We start from the raw sequence: 17808 nt of genomic DNA, 5'->3' as shown, positions 1-17808 counted from the left end.
GGACCAGTTTATTAGGGCAAATCTAACATGCATAGTATTTGGAACCACTATATTAGATCTAATATTAAAAAATGCATAATAGTTGGAGCCACTGCACTAAATTATATGCATAATAGTGGGAATCACTATATTAGATCTAATATAAATATTAATATACATGGTAATCGGAACCACTACATTAGATCTAACAAATAAAATGCTTAGTAATTGGAACCACTATATTAGATCTAAAATAGATAATATACATAGGAATTGGCGTCACTACATTGGATTTAATATAAATAATATACTGTACATAGTACTGGGGGCTACTATATTAGATCTAATATAAATAATTACATAGTAATGGGATTAAATCTAATATAAATATACTATATCAGATCTAATATGAATAATACATAGTAATGGGGACTACAATATTAGATCTAACATAAATATAGTTATATATATATATATATATATATATAGAGAGAGAGAGAGAGAGAGTAATGGGGACTACGATATTAGATCTTTTATATATATATAGTAATATAAATAGAATAATATAAATATAATGCGATTTCCTGCTTCTTGGCAGGGGGTTGGACTGGATGGCCCATGAGGTCTCTTCCAACTCTACTATTCTATGATTCTATAATGAGAGCTATATCATATGTAATATAAATAATACATAATAATGGGGACTACGATATTAGATCTAAAATAAAAATAGTTATATATATTACTCTATTATTGTATAGTGTTATAAATAGAATAATGTAATGAGAGCTACTATATTAGAACTAATATAAATAATATACATAGTAATAGGAACTACTATAGTAAATCTACATATAAATTGAGTTAAAATGTCAAAATAGATTTCACTGACCTGAGTTGCAGTTGCAGCCATGCGCCTTTAGGTGTCAGTAGAGAACCTTCCCTCTTTGCTGCGCAGTTAGAGTAAACACTAACATTAGCCCTGTTGCCAGTTTACGGAACTAGCGTAGATTTTACCTTCGGCGTGTGAGGCCGGTAGCCCAGCTCCGCCCCCTGCGCTACGAAGTTTACGCAGCCGCTGCGTCCCGCCGTTGGGACGTTCAGAAGAACGCCAAGGCGCTCTCAGGGAGGGACGCTGATTGGCTCTTCCCGCCCGTGACGCGAAGCTTCCCCTGTCCCACGGAGGAGGCGCTTCCTTCGGTTTCGGGCTTTACGCGAGGCCCCGGCTTTGAGGCCTAGTGTGCGGAAGGGTAAGGAAAACTGGAGGCCCCTACTATTACATGAGGTAATAGTATTTTGGAGTTCTGGATAAGATGTACTTGACAGAGACGAAGCTATGGCCTTATTAAAAGCAAATCCATAAAGCCTCAAGGCCTGGCCCAACTTGGGCCCTCCAGGTGTTTTGGACTTCAACCCGGTAGGCTGTTAGGAATTGTGGGGGCTGAAGTCCAAAAACACCTGGAGGGCCCAAGTTGGGCCAGGCCTTTTTTTTAATGATGATGTGACCATTCTCCCTTGTCTTTTCCTTTCCTAGCTCTGAAGCAGAACGAAAATGTCACTCTACGATGACTTGGGAGTGGAGACCAGCGATTCCAAGACAGAAGGCTGGTCCAAAAACTTCAAACTCCTGCAGTCTCAGCTGCAAGTGAAGAAGGCGGCACTCACCCAAGCAAAGGTAAGGATAGAAAGTTGTTTTTGTTCAGTCAATATCAACAGGATTTTCTGCACATTCCTAGAATTCTTAGAGTTAGTGCAAATTCAGTTTTCATCAATGAAATAATATTATAATAAGGTTGTTGTATGTATTCTGGGCTGTATGGCCATGTTCCAGAAGTATTCTCTCCTGACGTTTCGCCCACATCTATGGCAGGCATCCTCAGAGGTTGTGAGGCATGTATGGAACATGGCCATACAGCCCGGAATACATACAACAACCCTGTGATCCCGGGCATGAAAGCCTTCGACAACACAATTATAACAATAATATATTTTTAAACCATCCTTTCTCCTCGAGGGTACTCAGGGCAGCTTCCAAAGTAAAATGGCAAACATTCAATGCTTGTAGAAAACATAATAGATAATTAACAGACAATTAAACATAAATTAATCAAAAATATCATATAAAACATATGAATAAAACATCAAAAACCAGAATTAGATTAAAATGCATATCAAAATATAGATCTCCATAATTTAAAATAGTTTGTTGTTAGCAAGGTCTCAAATGTAACATCAATGGTAGTCTACTTTCCTTCGTCTCCATAAGCTAATTCACATAAATGGGTTTTAAATCGTTTTTAAAAGAGAGGATTGATGGGGCTGATCTAATTTATTTAGGGAAGGTTCCAGAGGGATGGGGCGGCTACGGAGAAGGCCCCCTCGTTCCCACCAACTGCACTTGAGAAGGGGGTGGGACCAAGAGTGGGGCTCCCTCCACTGATCGCAGTATCCGAACAGGTTTATACACAGGGATACGGTTTGTCAAATAATCTGGGCCCTAACCGTTTAGGGCTTTATCGGTAATAACCAGCACTTCGTATTTAGCCTGGAAGCAGACTGGCAGCCAGTGGTGTTGCTGTAACATGGGAGTTGTCTGCTTCCAGTACGGCCCTCCGGTTAGCAATCTCACTGTCAATCTCTGTACCAGTTGAAGCTTCCAAACTATCTTCAAAAGCAGGCCCATGTATAAAGCGTTTTAGTAGTCCAAACGGGATGTGACTAAGGCAGGCATGGGCAAACTCCGGCCCTCCAGGTGTTTTGGATTACAACTCCCACTATTCCTAACAGCCTACCAGCTGTTAGGAATTGTGGGAGTTGTAGTCCAAAACACCTGGAGGGCCAGAGTTTGCCCATGCCTGGACTAAGGCATGGACTACCATGGCCAGATCTGGCGTCTCAAGGTACGGGCAGAGCTGGTGCACACGTTTTAATTGTGCAAAGGCGCTCCTGACCATCGCCAGCACCTGAGATTCCAGGGTCAACAATGAGTCCAGGAGCACTCCCACACTGAGAACCTGTGTCTTCAGAGGGAGTGCGACCCCGTCCAATGCAGGTTGTAATCCCGTACCCTGGTCCGCCTTCCAACCAATCAGGGGTACTTCTGAATTTAATTTCAAATGAAATGTTGGAAAGTTTGTTATAAGCTAGCATTGTGTAGTATTTTTAGTCCTAACTCAACCATGAAGGGTGATCTTGGAAAGTGACATTCTCTCAGCCTTATGGCTGTCATATGTTGGAAATGACTTAAAATCACACAGCAACATGGGTTGCTGTTAGTTTTTCAGGCTGTAGAAATCTCAGAGTCAAGATTAGTTGTCTGTTTATAATATCTTTAATGTTTTTGTGGTGATTTTGTAGAGCCAAAGGACAAAGCAAACAACAGTTCTTGCTCCTGTCATTGACCTGAAACGAGGCAGTGCTTCTGATGAACGACAGATCGTAGACACCCCTCCACATGTGGCACCTGGTCTGAAGGTAAGGATGCAGTTATTTAGGGGAAAACCAGGCTTGGTAAGAGAAAAGATGGTTTTAAGATCGCAGATGGTTCTTTGATGGATCTCTTCCTGGAAGAATAACCTCTTTCTTTCCTCCCATCAGGAGGAAACATCCCTCTCTGCTTCTCACTTGGCAAGGAGGCTCCATTGAGAGACATGAGAGAAAGGGCATTCATTCATAGTAGCTGCATCATTCCTATGGATCAATTTACCCTCCTCATAGATTTGTATTTATTTATCCTATCAGAAGTGAATTGAGAATACAGTTATAATGTATAAAAAACCACGAACAAAGTTAAAAACATGGTATTATGCTGGCCACTTGGAGTGTCTCTGGTGTCGCTGTAAGAAAGTCCTCCATTGTGCATGTGGCGGTGCTCAGACTGCATTGTAGTAGGTGGTCTGTGGTTTGCCCTTCTCCACACTCGCATGTCATGGACTCCACTTTGTAGCCCCATTTCTTAAGGTTGGCTCTGCATCCCATGGCACCAGAGCACAGTGTATTCAGCACCTTCCAAGTTGCCCAGCCTTCTGTGTGCCCAGGAGGGAGTTTCTTGTCTGGCATCAGCCACGGATTGAAGTTCCAGGTTTTAACCTGCCACTTTTAGACTCTTGCTTGCTGAGGTGCTTCTGCAAATATCTCTATTTCTTGATTTAAGATGTTGGCATGCTGGCTGATATCTGAACAGGGGACGGGCTGGAGATGTCAGTGCCTTGGTCCTTTCATTACTGGCTGCTACTTCCCGACCAATATCATGTGGTGCAATACAGGCTAAACAGTATAATTTCTCCAGCAATGTTTGGTGTAGATATCCTGTGATAATACGGCATGTCTCATTAAGAGCCACACCCAATGTTTTAACGTGGTGAGATGTATTCCACACTGGACATACATACTCAGCAGCAGAGTAGCAAAGCACAAGGGCAGTGTCTTCACTGTGCCTGGTTGTGATCCCCAGGCTGTGCCAGTCAGCTTTCATGTGTTATTATTTCTTTTTGCTTGATAATCAAGCAGTTCTCTTAGATGACTTTTATTCATTATTGAAGCTTTAGTCTGCCATCTATATTTGACTGTTTCACTTTTGTTTGATTAATATGGTCTCAGTTTGATCTCTTTTGGGAATTTAAGTCCAAAACTATTGGCAATCAAGAGGTTCCCCATCTTTGTTCTTGGTAATATTCTTTCCTAAGCTTTAAACAAATTTATAGGCAAGATTCAGTGGCCTGAAATGAATGCAGGAGCAAACTGGCAAGCACTCCCAATTTGGAGAAGAGATAGATATTAGTAATAAAGGAATGAAAAAGTTTTCCCACATTTAAAATAAATCTATATTGCCTCTTTGAAGCAGCATTAAAAACCCATGTGTCGCTAGCATGGTGTAACTTTCTTTGCAGTACAGTTGGACATTATATTTTGGAAATTATATTTTGACATATATTGTGTGCAGCACATTTTGAGTATAGCTGCAACCTTCAATTGGGAATGGGGGTGCGCCTTTTTAGAGTGGTGGAAACACTTTTTCAGAGAGGTGTTTCCAAGCAGAATTTTAGAAATTACCTTGAAAGTGGAACCAGATGATCTCAGAGGGCCTCTTCTGGATACAATTCTGTAATTCTGCTGGATGACTTTACTTAACATTTTGCTTGTCTCTATTTTTGTTCTTAGGATCCTGTTCCCAGTGGTTTTTCTGCTGGAGATGTATTAATCCCTTTAGCTGACGAGTATGATCCTATGTTCCCCAACGATTATGAGAAAGTAGTAAAGCGCCAGCGGGAAGAAAGACAACGACAGCGAGAATTGGAGCGGCAGAAGGAGATTGAGGAAAGAGAAAAGTGAGTTGTCTGTGCCTCTATTGAGTAGCAGGTTTGCCTTCTGGGCTCTTTTGATTGTTTTGAAGTCTTTCAGTTGAGCAACCAGATCAATTGAAGTAAATTTGTATCTTGAAGAAAGCAGATAGAAAGAAAATAAGTCATTTTAGATACAGTGTTGGAAAAGGGTTCTGAAGTTCCAATGGACTGCTGAAAAGACAAATGAATAGGTCCCAGAACAAATCAGACCTGAACTCTCCCTAGATTACGTTGTGCCTCTTGGACTTCGGCTATATTATGAGAAGAGATGGCTCTCTAGAAAAAACAATAGATCACATTCCAGATGAATAATTCAGTCAGGGAGCCATGGTCCTGAGTCTGCAAGATCTAAGCAGGGCTGTGATGTAAGTTGAAACTGGTGGTCCCGTTATATGCTTGTATGTCATTTGTGCTGGGATACCATTTCCATGTGTGACTGATGTTGCCACACATATAATTCTGAATGTATTCAATGACATTTTGAAATCGGCATATAGTAAACCAATATTGATTTGATTGTTAAGGATTCTGAAGGCATAGTATCTGGCACTAAAACAGAAGGAAGCATACCACCATTAATTGCTTTTGAACATTTTTTATACCTGGGTACAAAATTACTTCATACAGACCTTAGATCTGGCGAAAACATGGTCCCTGTGTAGACCTCCAGATGCCCATTTTTTTTTAAATGAGGCAGTTCTTTAGTGTCTAAATCAAGCAGATCAAACCCACTACAAAACAGAGCACCTTTTCTTTCTCAGCTCTGCATCCCAATTTCATTACTATCACTCCGGAGGGAAAAAAGACTGAAAAGATATCCGGAACTGATATCACATCCCTTCCAGTTTGGATATGGTTGTCTGAATGTATGTGAAAAATGGTGCCTGGTGCAGTTACCTGCATAAATAGAAAAGAAATGAATTATAAATAATTGTTTATTGTGTAAGACTGTGTAAATGGTTGCTGTGAAAGGAAGATGAAAATAATATGTACTACAGAACCTAGTTATAAGTGTTTATGTACTGTAATTGTCTGCAGACGACAATGACTGTTGTGACCTGCCAGGTATTGTTGGCCTTCAACTCCCTGCCAGTGGGATCCAATAACACCCAGATGGCCACAAGTTCTTTATCCATCCTGTATTATCTTATAATTGCTGCAAGATCATCATCTTAATATCTTCTGAAATTTCTATTCATTTTTCAAGGAGGCGCAAAGATAGGCACGAGGCGAGTGGGTTTTCCAGACGGCCTGATCCAGATTCTGACGAAGACGAAGATTACGAAAGGGAGAGGCGGAAAAGAAGTATGGCACTACCTTAATTACAAAACACACAAATTAATGAAGCACTGTAACATCCCAATATCATAATAGTCTTAGCTCAGCGTGGATGGTATTTTGCTTATTTCCTCAATATTTGACGAGGCCAGTTGGGATTGACATTTGGCTTCACCCCAACACCTGACTTTAGTAACCTCCCCCCGCATTCCTACGGCTTCCAGCCTCATCAGATGCAACTACTTGGGAATGGGCTTATCTTAAAGTGCTGAGACTTCTGAATAAGCCCCCATTGGGCTAGAGAAAGGCAGTGGATCTAGATTCTAGACCCATTTTGCAGTACTAAGGCTGGCTGTAGATTTGATTTTAGAGTCCCCCAAAGGTGGCCAGCTTCTGCCTGAGAGAGATTGGCTGATCTAAAAGCTGTAATTATTTCAATCAATTGTTCATAGCGATTTAAAAAATAGGCTGGATAAATGATCTTCCCTGTTCATCAATCTATTGAATTTTCAGTATTACGTCTGTTTCAGCCAAAACAACACAGAATCCTTTAAAGGCACACACTTTTGTTGTCTGATATAAGGTGGATTCTTTTTCTCCTCATGTGATTGGTTTCTTACACAGGCATGGGAAGAGCTGCCATCGCGCCACCTACGTCGTTGGTTGAGAAGGACAAAGAACGTACGTATATTTAATTTTTCCAGTGTCTGTCTTACAGGAACCCTTTTCAGTGATGCTTAGATGTTATGGATATCTGTTACAGAGTGCTTTATTGGCCATTAACAGGCAAAGCCCGGATTTTCCACAATGAGAATGATAACCCAATGGATTTTGCACTGAACCAATACATAGTCAGAATGATTGTAGAAATGGGAAAATTTGCTGGGGTCCTTGAAAGGAAGGCATAGATTATTCAGATCCTGATTTCTCTATGACTAGGTCTCTCAATCTCAAAGTGAGGTTCAGAAATATGTGTGGAATTGGAGGATGAAAAAACAGAACATTGGAGAGAAGTCAGAGTTAGGCGGATGCATTCAGAAATCAGTTTCAAATGCTGTGTTGTGTTTGGATCTTGATATGTCCTGATTTATCCAAAAAGACGATACAGATAGGAAATTTGTGCAGTTGTTCAGTTTTGCATTTGTGGATGCCTTTTAAAGTATTGTATATACAAAACTAGGTCTATACTGTTCCTTAGTGCAACAGAGCTATTTTATTCTGGGCTGTTATATGCGGTCAGAGTTCACTTCCTGTCAGGATCCAGGCTGCAGAGCACCAATAACCATGCGCAGAGACCAGAATCTATCTAATATCTTTATTAAAGAATTATATAAAGTCAATAAAAACAAGTGAAGAATAAAGTTCAGAAGCAGACCTTTCAGGAAAGGCCAAATATAGTCCAGGAAAATAATGTCCAATATAAGATATTAAAGTTCAAAGTTATAATCCATTAACCGAAACACACACTTTGCCAAGCAATAGTGGGGGAGATGACAAGGTCTTTAGTCCATTGAAGCTTGACAACAAGGCTGGATCATAGGCTTGGTTCTTGGCTGGATCAAGGACTTGGAACGTGACAACTTGAAGCATGAAACAAGGTCCGTGGCAAAACGTGAAGCAAGGCAAGACTTGAAACTAGATCCGGGAAGCAGGGAACAAGGAATACGAAGTCCACACACGATCTCTCTCCTCAAGCTGAACAATTGACTCCGCAAGGTTCCCCTTGCGGCAAAACCCCTATATAGAGTCTTGTTTTCCCGCCAATAGAACACTTTCCCTGGAGAACATGAAGTGAAACCCAACTTTGTCCAGATGCATGACTCCTTAGAATTTCCCAAGGGAAGCAGACCTAATCAGCTAATTGTCTGGCAGCGATTCTGAGGCTCCGGCGATTAGCCTCCCTGACTCCTCTATCTCTATTATAATTGTCCTTTGGGAAAAACGGGGGAGAATTCTGCCCAAGGCTTGTTTGGTCAACTTCCTGAGGACAAACATCTTCCAGGTGGCGAAGCTCCGATTCAAGCTGAACCGGTGGAAATCCCATGTTTTCCTCCTCATCTGCCACAATAGCACTAGGAACGGGACTACAAGGCCCATGAGACATCACACTTCCAATGGATTTTGCACTGAACCAGTACATAGTTAGGATGGCTATAGAGATGGAGAAATGCTACCTGAAAAGCACGAAGAGCTGAAACCTAGGGGATTACTTCTAATTGAACTTGTACAACCAAGAGTAGAAATTTGTGCCAGTCATAATTATAAACAGCTTTATTAAGGAGAGGGGTTCTAAGAGTGGCTTAATTTCAGGGGTGGCAGGTTAAGAGGCTGCAGTTGACTCCTAGGAAACCTTGGAGAGACACTTCTTGCTGCACCACCTGCAAAACAAATCCAGTGCTTTGCCCACAAATGCTCTTAGGGCAGTGGGTCTCAACCTGTGGGTCCCCAGATGTTTTGGCCTTCAACTCTCAGAAATCCTAACAGCTGGTACACTGGCTGGGAGTTGTAGGACAAAACACCTGGGAACCCACAGGTTGAGAACTACTGTCTTAGGGTATGTCAGGACATTTTTTCCCATTATTTTGGGGCCTCCCAGACCCTTTGAGACCCATAGAAGCCTTTTTAAAGCAACAGTAAATAACTAGAAGTCACTTTCTGTTCACTTCCTATTTCAGAAAAAAGGCACCTCATGGCTTTGAGTGTCTAAAACATGGAGCAAATACTTCCAAACCCCTTAAAGGGCATTTGGATACAAAAGTTGGATAAAAAAAGTCCTCTAGGGCGACACTTATTATAATCATGATTTGAAGATATGTTAAATCATCTCACTATCATAAAAGGAATCGGAGACACTTAACTGTAACTTAGTGAATGTCCTGAGACAATGCACAGATATTCAAATATATGTTTGTCCCTTTGCCTCTCTTCCAGCCCCTCCATCATTCCCCTATGAAGAAGAGCCACGGTCTCGTGGATCATCATCGTCTTCATCATCATCATCTTCAAAAGCAGCCATTCCGCCCCCCATGTATGATGAGCCCGAGAGGCCTCGATCTCCAACTGGACCCAGCAATTCCTTTTTAGCTAATATGGGGTGAGTATGACCGCTTGGTGTTTATTATAAAAAGGCAGTAGAGGGCAGCATGGTACAGCAACCGGGCAACTTTTGCTCATACTGACCATTTAATGCACTTCGAAGCTGGCTTCAAACTGCAGTGGTTAGACAACAAAGTGTGTGTATATCTGTTTATTTTGGAATTAGTATCAATACAAAACCTTTCATGCAAGCTATTGTACTAAAGTCAGAAATACATTTCTCTTTAATCACTTCAAGTCCTCGTGATGAAGATTCATGTACTCCCCGTCTTAAGTGAGCTGTTGCATTTTACTTTTTGTATTTCAGGGAAGTAGCCAAGTTTTATCTACCAGGAGATAATATACATTGTGTATCTTTTATCTAGAATTCTGAAATACTCCAAAATCGTCCTCAGTGGTTGCTGAGATAGTGGCAACTTTGCTTTCTCATGTTCCAGATACACAAAAACTTTGTTTTATATACAACAATTATTTAAAATGTTGTATATCTCCAAGATACCTCAATATATACATTTATGCAGACACAGGTATTCCAAAATCCAAAATACTCCTGGTGCCAAACATTTTGGATAAGGAACACTCAACCTGGAGTTATTTCCCTACCTTCTTTTAAATAAAAGAAGCAGGGTAAGGATGTTTTAGAATTTCCTGCTGCAAAATGATATTTCATCTAAGCCTTTCCATACAATTTCCCATTTCCTCTCCCTTTTGACTTCAGAGGCACCGTGGCACACAAGATCATGCAGAAATACGGTTTCCGGGAGGGACAGGGTCTTGGGAAGCACGAACAGGGCTTGAGCACTGCCTTGTCAGTAGAGAAAACAAGCAAGAGGGGCGGCAAAATCATTGTTGGTGACTCTGCTGATAAAGGTAAGAAGTAACAATGAGGGTCACTCATTTGCAGGTGAACAGAAGTGACCAAAAGATACACAAAGTTAGCAGAGAGGGGTTTGTTTATCTCTCACCATGTGGGTTCATTGCAGATTGCTAACAGCTGGGCAAGCTAATCATTAACTAACTCGTTGATTCTTGTCCTTTAATCTGCCTTTGGTTCCCTTCTGCCTCCACCTGTAACAGGTTCAGGTGTTCTCAGTGAACATAATCTTCGGCAAAATGCCCTAGCAGGTTTCAATATTGGCATATCTGATAAGGCCAATTTGTAACGATCATGGAAATTCAAGTTCTGTTTGTTGCCCTTCGATTAGTTCCCTGCCTTCTCTGTGCCACTTTAGAAACAAACTTCACCACAATGCCCTTGGCCTGACAAATGGAAATGTGCTTTCAAAAATGTCAGCTTTTCTATTTTTTAAGCTTGGCTTTCTGTCCTGAAAACTACAACTCCATAACATTGAGCCATAGCAGTTAAAGTGGTGTCAAACTGCATTCATTCTTTAGTTTGCAAATGCACCCTACATTAGTAAATGGCTGGCTGAGTTATCTCCTTCCACAATGTCACTGATCGGAGGTTGAGGAAACCTCAGTCTCCTACCATTGATTTGCAGTACATGGTTAAACCAGTAAAGGTATTGCAAGAAAATTATGCTAAGTGTGAGTAAGTGAGGTTAGCTTTCTTTATTACATTTTTTTTTAAAGACCCAGAGGTCAATAAGGAGTTTTAGTATTTGTTGTAAGTCTGCATTGTTCAGGCTGCTTTCTTGTGTTAATGTTAAACATTTTGCAAAGGAGGGACACTTAAGATAAACATGCAGACATAGCTATCTGTACAGAGGTGACAGCGGTCAAATTGTTCACACATCTTATGTTTATGTGCACTGTTTAACAAACAAGGCAAAAGCATTGCAAGAGAAAAATACTTTTTAACTGATGGGTGAAATATTTGTAATTCCTTATCTTCTTGTTGGGAGAAGGGACAAGAACTGTGTAACCGTTTTAACAACTCATCCAGTTTTTGGGGTATGAAAATTTGTTCAGAAGTAGTTTGAGATTACCTTCCTCTGGGGCTGAGAGAGTGTGACTTCCCCAGAGTTATCCAGTAGGTTTCATAGTTGAAAAGGGGTGCAAAGCCTGGTCTCCATAGTCATAGTCCAATGCTCAACACTGGAATACTAGCAGACCAAAGAAGAAAAAAAGTATAAAAGTGCACCATTAGATGCCCTTGCAGTCACTTCCTGAAGTCAGTCAGAGCAGGAATGTTTTTATTTGCTGACAAAGAAAACAAAAACCCACATTCTCTCACAGCATGCCATGACTTATCTGAGCAAAGCAGGAACACTGGTTTATCTTCAGAGATACCAGAATCCTGAGCAATAAAGGAAGGTGATAAGCAAGAGTTCTTGATTCACATGTCCACAATAACCCATCAATTTGATATATATTTGCATCTTGTAGGAACCCAAGTGAGAGCAGAAAATAGTAGCAACCACTCATTCGCAGTGTACCAAAATGGTTTTTAGATTCTGATGTATTATCATGTTTGAATATGTCAATAGTGGTTAGCTATTTTGTTTTCTTCCTCCTTTTAATAAGAGCGTACTTATGCTAGTTTGGAATTGCAGAACACTCAGAGCCTCTTCCTCCTCTGTGTGCAAAGATAATCTAGCCTGAGATTACTAAATTATATATGTAATATGCTTTTTGTTTTTTGACTAGCAGATTCATCCAAGAAATCTGATTCAAATCCTTTAACAGAGATATTAAAGTGCCCAACCAAAGTGGTTCTGCTTCGGGTAAGTGCCAAATGCTTCTGTTCTTGCGCTCTTTCCGGCAGTTCTGGTTTGGAATATTTGGTTGGTATTCTGAGGTCCAGAGAAGGAGCCATAGCTTAAAAGGCGTAGGAGAAATGCCAGCTGGTTTGATTTAGACTTCTCCCTGTTCCTAAGGAGGATTGACAGGTGAATATGCGATGGAAACTACCAGAAAAAAAGAAAGAAAAAATAGTCCCCGGGTAAAGAGTCAGAATTTTGCCTGAGTCATTTTCCCATCTCATTGTATTTGCAGGAATTAGCTGAGCCTGAGGTTGTAGCTCATGCTTCAGGCTTTCCTTTTTGATTTAGGAATATGTGTTTGCGTGTATGCGTTAGCAAAGTAAAGATCCATGGGCACTGCATAGTATATAGAGCAGTGCTTCCAAAGCAGTTTGATGTGTTGTTGCTGTTGTGCCTTCGAGTTATTTCTCATGTACAGTGTCTCTATGGCAGTGCTTCTCAACCTGTAGGTCCCAAGATGTTTTGACATACAGATGTTTCAATTCCCAGAAATCCTAACAGCTGGTAAACTGGCTGGGATTTCTGGGAGTTGCAGGCCAAAACCCCCGGGGCCCCACAGGTTGAGAACCACTACTCTATGGTAACCTGTCATGGTGATTTCAAGGCAAAATTCGTCCAGGGGGTTTTTCCTCTGCCTTCCTCTGAGGCTGAGAGAGTATGACCTCCCGAAGGCCACCCAATGGGTTTCCAGGGTTTAGTGGTTTGAACTCCTGCTGGGACTTAAACCACAGCATTGGTGGGATGGCTGTGCAATGTTTGAACCCCCTCTTTGTTGTTCCTTGCCATTTAGGAAGAAAAGCACTTTCCAGAAATAGTGGCATTTTCTTTTCACCGAGAATCTAACCATTGACTTTTCTTATTTTCAGAATATGGTTGGAGCTGGTGAGGTGGATGAAGACTTGGAGGGTGAAACCAAGGAAGAGTGTGAAAAATACGGCAAAGTTGGGAAGTGTGTCATTTTTGAGGTACAAACTATTGTCACTTACAAACAATTCTTATTTGCTCTTGGTATCTATAGATAGATAGATAGATAGATAGATAGATAGATAGATAGATAGATACCAATTTTTTACTGAATACTGTACAGTAAGTACAAAAATGAAAGAAGGCAGATCATGCGCAATGTTAGAAATAGATGATGGAAGGGAGAAATCCCTAGAGTGGGCCAAGATACCACATCTGTATCTCCCTCTGTTAGGAGAGGACAAAATTTATTGTCACCCTACTCCTAACAACATCATTGTCGTTGTCATGCAGTACTATCATCATACATGGTGCTTTACTAGAAAAAGAAAAAGCATGACAAAGAAAATCTAAAGACATGACATGCCAGAAATATGGCATGGCAAGTGGAGAGGGGATTAATTCCAGCAGATATTGCCTCCTCTCTGCCTCTGAAGCCAGAGCAATGGCCGTGAAGGTAAAAGCAGGACCTTTTGACTGTCTCCGGGTCTCAGGATGAGAGAGCCTTTTCTGTTCCTCCATGGAGAGATGTCTTAATCACAAATGACTGTAGCACTGGTCTCATTAAAACATAATTGGATTTTCCTTCTGATATGCAACATATCCCTTCCTCAAACAATACCATGTCCTTCATGTGCAGTTCTGCATTGAAGCATCATTCGTGTACATCAGTATGGGTTTATATGTGCAAAGCTTCCCTGGAGATCTTTAAACAGAGGTTGGATGCCCATCTGTCAGGATTGCTTTGATTCCTGCATAGCAGAATGAGGTTGGACTGGATAGCTCTTGGAGTCTCCTCCAGTTCTATGACAAGCCTATGTTCCTGAAGTGGATAGAGAAAACAGTTTGTCCCGTCTTTGTTGACATAGTGCTATTCTAGGGTGTTTTTAAAATGTACTGTAAGCTTTATTAAACTGATTGTCATCATCCACTGAGATTTTCAAGATTGGGATAATATTTACTGTGTGTTCCAACATGCTGCTTACCCTGTGTATTCAGTCTGTGGCGTACATCAACTTGGCAGCCACAAAATAATTTGATACTATGGTTGTACTTCTATAATGTCAGTGGGTCAAAAGCCACTGAGCAGGCAACCTGAGTCAGTTGGAATCTCTTGCTGAAAGGGATCCTTGGAGAGGGTTCACTGTCTGCATCCCAAAATATGGACACAGTGTGCTCTCTAAGTATGATTCAGGCACTACATTCATCCAGTTGTTCTTCAGAAAGGATGAGCAAAATACTGCCATTCACTTCCTGAGAAATGTTTTTATTTATTTTGATACTTGTTTTCATCCAAAAGCGTTCAAGATAGTCTGTGTCACCCACTTCCCTTTTTTAAGCGAAAACAACTGCCCAAGATCACTTTGCATAGATTACATGTCTGAATGGCCAACAAATGAAATGTTATGTGTTATTAATACACTACTTTTAAAATATTATGTCATCTGAAACAGTTTTTAAAAATTGACTCCAAATTACCTAATAATTTGGAAGTTGTCAGTGAATGCTATTCATTCTACCAACGGTGCAACATACACATATGGGGAGAAAGGCGGGGTATAAATCAAGTTAATAATAATAATAATAATAATTACAGTATATAAAATTGCGAGCATATAATAATTGCTTTCAGTGATGTGTAAGGGAAGCATTATTAAACCCTCATTTTCACACAAATAGTATGTTAACAGGCAGTGCTGTTACTTGCAGTACTTCAATTATTATCATTAATAAACCTGGAACAAAATGTGAGGTATACAGAACTGCACAGTACTCAAGTCGAATATATTTGATTGTATTGATCTTCAATTTGTGATTTTTCTTAACACAGCTATGTGTGTTTGATTCAGATTCCAGGTGCTCCTGATGATGAAGCTGTGAGAATATTTTTAGAGTTTGAAAGAGTTGAATCTGCAATTAAAGGTAACAGTCTTTGTCTAAGGTTAACCCAGAAGTACGTCCTAAACATAATAGTATCAAGATAACAGCATACATTCTGGCCTGAAATGTTATCCAATAAAAAATCCAGATTTATGATGATGTTATGATAGATGTTTAAAAATATCTTCTAAGCCTTTGCTTACACTGAGGTTTGCTGAGTGGGGTTTTTGTAGATTTCGTGTGTTCTCTTCACAGGCTTTGTTCTTATTTCTCTTATTTATTTTTGAAGTGTCCCTTTTATTTTCAGTTAGTCATAAAGTAAATTGTATTTTTTTATTTCCTTCTCATATAAAAATGTCAATCGTAAAAGGACCTTAGTGAGCCAATGAACCATATATTATTCAGAGTTTTGGAAATTTACCTTTTGACTATAACTTCCAGAATTCACAAGCTAACATGGTCATTGATCATATTCATTCATGAAAGAAACTTTGGAGTTGGACTCTTAAAGAGGCAGCTTTTCTTAGCTTTGATATTATCCAACTCTAACCATAATATATTCTCTTCAGTTTATTGTTGACTCATCTATGAAAGTACAATTCCATATAAACAAGAATATGTATTTATCAGGTGAACTTATCTGTGTTTGACGGGTACATTTTGCACTTGGCTTCTAGCTGTCGTTGACCTGAATGGAAGATACTTTGGAGGACGGGTAGTGAAGGCGTGCTTCTACAACCTGGACAAATTCAGAGTCTTGGATCTTGCAGAGCTAGCCTGATTTCCATTTTTCCACCATGGATTGAAAACTAATTCAATACATCGAACGTCTCACAACTTTCAGCAGCAGCTGAGAATGGAGCAAACGATGGCATCTTTTTCAGCAAACTGGAAAACAGTCCCTGAGTGGCTTTTTCCCCATTCATTGTGATGGACACAATTTATTTTTATTGTCATATAAAATTCCTTAAAGATACAATCTATTTCCGGTTTTGGCTGTTACCTTTCATCCAGGTGAAGTTTCATGAGACGTGATTGTTAGTGATTTCATGTGTGATACTCCATTACCACTCAGTTGCAATCTTTGAACAAAACGTAGGATTACTACATTATTCCAGAATTCTGCTGTAATTTTCTGATGAAGGGGGGTTTGTATCAACCTTCCATTTTCTCTTGAGTTTCATAGAGCCAATTTTGAAAGACAACTGCACTTATAGAATCATAGAATTGGAAGAGACCTCAGAGGCCATCTAGTCCAGCCCCATTCTGCTATGCAGGAAAAACACAATCAAAGCCTTTCTGGCAGATGGCCATCTAGCCTCTGTTTAAAAACCTCCAAAGAATAAGGTTTGTGGGCACTATGTTTTATTTGGGGAAAACAATCCCCATGTGGTATCCTGCCCCCCAGGAATTTCTTAACATAATGTGAAAGGCAATTTCTTCACTTGTTTGGCATCTACTGGGCCACAAGAGAGGGCTTTTTCAACAAGAAGTGACTTGGAAATTGACTTCCAAGGAAACATGAGTGGCAAAGAAAATGTTTTATTTTGGGTGTGTGGGTCACTGCAACTGAGTGAGCCTTGTCAGTTGCTATGACTGAACTAGATAGACATAGACATTAAATTAGGAGCCCTCGGTGGCACAAAGGGTTAAACCCTTGTGCCGGCAGGACTGTTGACCCGGCAGGTCAGCGATTCGAATCCGGGGAGAGGGTGAGCTCTCTCTGTCAGCTCCAGCTCTCCATGCGGGGACATGAGGGAAGCCTCCAGGGATGGTAAACATCAAAACATCCGTCTGTCCCATTGGCAACATCTTTGCAGACATCCAATTCTCTCACACCAGAAGCTACTTGCAGTTTCTCAAGTCACTCCTGACACACACACACACACACACAAATAGACAATTGGTTTATTTCAGTATCAGGCTGGTTCTTGACCTAACTTGACAGTAGTAAGGTATGGAGATCTTCAAACAGAGAGGCGGAATTTCTAATCTAGAAGTGATGAATGCCCCTTTTTCCAAAATGTCAATGGTGCATCCATATTAGAGACTCAACCTCTTTGTTAGATTTCCTTTTACCTATCTCTACTAGTAACAAAGCTTGTTTTCTGCTGCTCTGAAGACTAGGATGCAGAACAATGGCTTCAAACTACAGGAAAACAGATTCCTCCTGAACATGAGGAAGAACTTCCTAACTGAGAGAGGTGTTCAGTAGTGGAACTCTCTGCCCCGGAGTATGGCGGAGACTCCTTCTTTGGAGGCTTTTAAGCAGAGGCTGGATGACCATCTATCAAGGTTGCTTTGAATGTAAATAGATATTCCATGGCTGAAAACATGCTGCCGTTTCCAGGATGCTAGTTTAGTTTTGTACATAATTCTGCCATGTGTTTGTAAAGAAAATCTGGATTTTAGACTTTCTGTTTCCGCTATAGTTCACAAATGTTTAAGACAGCATCATTTTATTTTCTTTTGTACACTTTGCCAACAAAAAGAAAGGCAAGGCAAATTCCAATGACAAATTCAGACTAAGTTGAGTTCCTTAG

General features: G+C 40.4%; 1 protein-coding gene across 2 annotated transcripts; it reads left to right on the top strand.

Moving 5' to 3' along the window:
- The first annotated feature begins 1070 nt into the window (after positions 1–1070).
- On the top strand, positions 1071–16248 carry rbm17 (RNA binding motif protein 17). 2 transcript variants are annotated; one of them, XM_062983307.1, is made up of 12 exons: positions 1071–1229; positions 1514–1654; positions 3337–3453; positions 5140–5306; positions 6529–6626; positions 7224–7280; positions 9531–9693; positions 10414–10565; positions 12309–12382; positions 13288–13386; positions 15235–15307; positions 15943–16248. In XM_062983307.1, exons 2-12 carry the CDS (start codon positions 1532–1534, stop codon positions 16044–16046), a joined length of 1227 nt encoding a protein of 408 aa, XP_062839377.1. In that variant the 5' UTR covers positions 1071–1229; positions 1514–1531; the 3' UTR covers positions 16047–16248. The 2 variants fall into 2 exon arrangements, with proteins under 2 accessions (XP_062839377.1, XP_062839376.1); XM_062983306.1 differs by having other exon boundaries at positions 12306–12382.
- The last annotated feature ends 1560 nt before the right edge of the window (positions 16249–17808 follow it).

Source organism: Anolis carolinensis, chromosome 5 (genome assembly GCF_035594765.1).
Source record: "Anolis carolinensis isolate JA03-04 chromosome 5, rAnoCar3.1.pri, whole genome shotgun sequence".
NCBI lineage: Eukaryota > Metazoa > Chordata > Lepidosauria > Squamata > Dactyloidae > Anolis > Anolis carolinensis.
The sequence above is the reverse complement of the archived record's forward strand: the minus strand, read 5'-3'. Positions and strand labels throughout refer to the sequence as shown.